At 41.8% G+C, this 2,652-nt stretch overlaps 1 protein-coding gene across 1 annotated transcript in view; it reads left to right on the forward strand.

Annotated features, from left to right (window-relative positions):
- Nucleotides 1-427: 427 nt before the first annotated feature.
- The window catches only part of si:dkey-119m7.4 (organic cation transporter protein), a gene marked incomplete at its 3' end in the record, with an annotated part of 35,870 nt that continues 33,645 nt past the window's right edge, over nt 428-2,652 (forward strand). The window contains 1 exon segment of the mRNA XM_014025289.1: nt 428-1,156. Coding sequence (XP_013880743.1) covers nt 806-1,156 — 351 coding nt within the window.

Below are 2,652 nucleotides of genomic sequence, written 5' to 3' on the forward strand. Positions count from 1 at the left end.
GCACGCACGCACGCACGCACGCACGCACGCACGCACGCACGCACGCACACACACACACACACACACACACGTGTTTTGCATTTCTGTAGCCCAACCCTGACACTCGGTACATAACAGACCCTAATCTAAACTGAATTTAAACCTTAGTCCTAACCCAACCCCCGTTGGTGTTCCACCATGTTAGGACTGATCTTTGGTCCCCACGAGGACTCCTGTTCTGACAAGGTAGATGTTTATAACAAGAAAGGTCCTAAACGGTAAAAACCAGGTGCATATACACACACATAAAGACATTGGCATTCCCTTCTGCCTTTAGGCAGCAGGCGACATTTAGAGGTATTTAGGTGGGTTCACCCTCCTCTTTGCTACTTTACCTACTGAATGAGGTTTTCTTGTGTTGACTGAGAGACAAACTCCTGATGTAAAGTCAAAACAGCTTTCTCCATTAATTCTTATGAAAYGTTTCAGGGAGGGGTGGAGAGATAGAAGCAGAGCTCGTCCATGACACAACACCTCCTCCCTCCAGCAGTAGACACCTCCCTTCACACTCTTCCTCTCTTCCATAAGTCTGAGGTTAGATTACGCTCAGTCACACACTTCRGTCCAAACAACGGCAGGTTGCTGTCAGAGCGGAGCACAGCGCAGATGTGACTGCATTCTCCTGCCTGTTAATCATCTGCCTGCCACAGACTGTAACTCTCCTTTTGTAACAAACGTTAAGCTCTCTTCCTTTATCTGCTTCTAGCTCCTCTGGACCACCAGAATTAGACCAGATCAGGTCCAACAGTTTTCAGTGGCTGCAGGAATGAATTTCGATGAAATCCTCAGTGTCATTGGAGGCTTTGGGAAGTTTCAGAAGATCTTGTATGTGTGGATCTGTGTACCTCAGATCTTCCTGGCGTTCCACATGCTGGTGTCAGTGTTCACCGGGGCTGTTCCTCCACACCTGTGCCGCTCTTTGGGGCCCTTAGACGGCCTTCCGACCTACGTGAACTTCAGCCTTCTGACAGGCTCCAGTGGCCGTCCTGAACTTTCCTGCACTGCATCTCTGAACCACAGCGGTTCTGCAGCCCCTGAAGACGGGCACCCTGCTGTGAGCTGCCGAGAGGGCTGGGAGTACAGCAAGGAGACGTTCCAGAGCACCGTAGTATCTGAGGTGAGTGGAGATGCCATTAGCCTCTCTGAGGCCCGATCCACATCAGGAGCGCTTTTTGTGAATGCACTAAAGTTTGTTTTAAAGGCCTTTACCTCTCCGCAGAAAGAAGCTGAGTGATAAACCCGGGACTTACCGTAAATGATAGAAAAGCTGCACCTCTATAATAAATTACCATAAATGATAGAAAAGCTGCACCTCTATAATAAATTACCGTAAATGATAGAAAAGCTGCACCTCTATCATGAATTACAGTAAATGATAGAAAAGCTGCACCTCTATAATAAATTACCGTAAATGATAGAAAAGCTGCACCTCTATAATAAATTACCGTAAATGATAGAAAAGCTGCACCTCTATAATAAATTACTGTAATCGATAGAAAAGCTGCACCTCTATAATAAATTACTGTAATCGATAGAAAAGCTGCACATCTATAATAAATTACTGTAAAAGATAGAAAAGCTGCACATCTATAATGAATTACTGTAAATTATCTTTACAAGGTAAAAAGAGTTACAGTAAATTCATTGCCACCTAAAGTTAATTAGCATAAACTGTAGAAAACTGCACACATAAACATGTACTGAAATACTAAACTAACAGTCCTGCTGTCTTCCATTGTTGGGACTTGAAGCCAGCAGAGATGGCAGGAGCAGCCATGTTGTACTTTTGGAACCTGAGTCTGCAGCTGACAGTGAGGCTTTAAGCTCCGCCCACTCCCCTGGTGTTACATGACCRTTTTTAACAGCATGACAAATCTGATTACAGCTAACTTTGTTGTACAAACTGTATTGTGGGAACTACATTAAGTAACAGTCAACATCTGAAAATAATCTCTGAGGTGTTTTTTTTTTATATCACAATCAGTCCCTTTTGTTTACATGAAGGAGCAGGACCTAAACCCGTTCTGGCTGGGACCATGCTGAAGGAATGAGGTAACAGCTCAGGCCTCATCTTCTGTATGGAGTCTAGGAGATAAATAAATGCCCATGGCTGCCCAGCRTTAAATACATTTACAGTAAATGCTACTGTAAAATACTGAAAGTGCAGAAAAATAATATTTTTCCTTTGCTCAAATTTCACGACTGATCTGGGTCCAGATAAAGCTTTATTTGGATTTAGATGAGGCAGAGGTCTATAAAGTATACTTAAAATAAATAACTATGTAAAAGTAAAAATACCTCAACAGAAAATGACTATGGTAAAAGTTTATTTCACTGGTAAGAAAAGTATTTCAGTAAAAGTCATGAAATTGATCACAATATTCAGGAAAGTACAACACAAGTACACACTCATAAGTGTTACTGAACCAAACTGGTTCCATTAACCCGAGCTGAGTAAAATGAGCAATTTACACATTATCTTAAAGAAAATATGTAAATTGTTTTACTCAACTCAGTTTAGTGGAACCAGTTTGGTTCAGTAAAGTTCAACACTTCATTTCTTAGAGTGCGTGTAAAAATACTTTGACTTTTACTTTACCAATTATTATGAAT

Source organism: Austrofundulus limnaeus, unplaced genomic scaffold (assembly GCF_001266775.1).
Source record: "Austrofundulus limnaeus strain Quisiro unplaced genomic scaffold, Austrofundulus_limnaeus-1.0 Scaffold465, whole genome shotgun sequence".
NCBI lineage: Eukaryota > Metazoa > Chordata > Actinopteri > Cyprinodontiformes > Rivulidae > Austrofundulus > Austrofundulus limnaeus.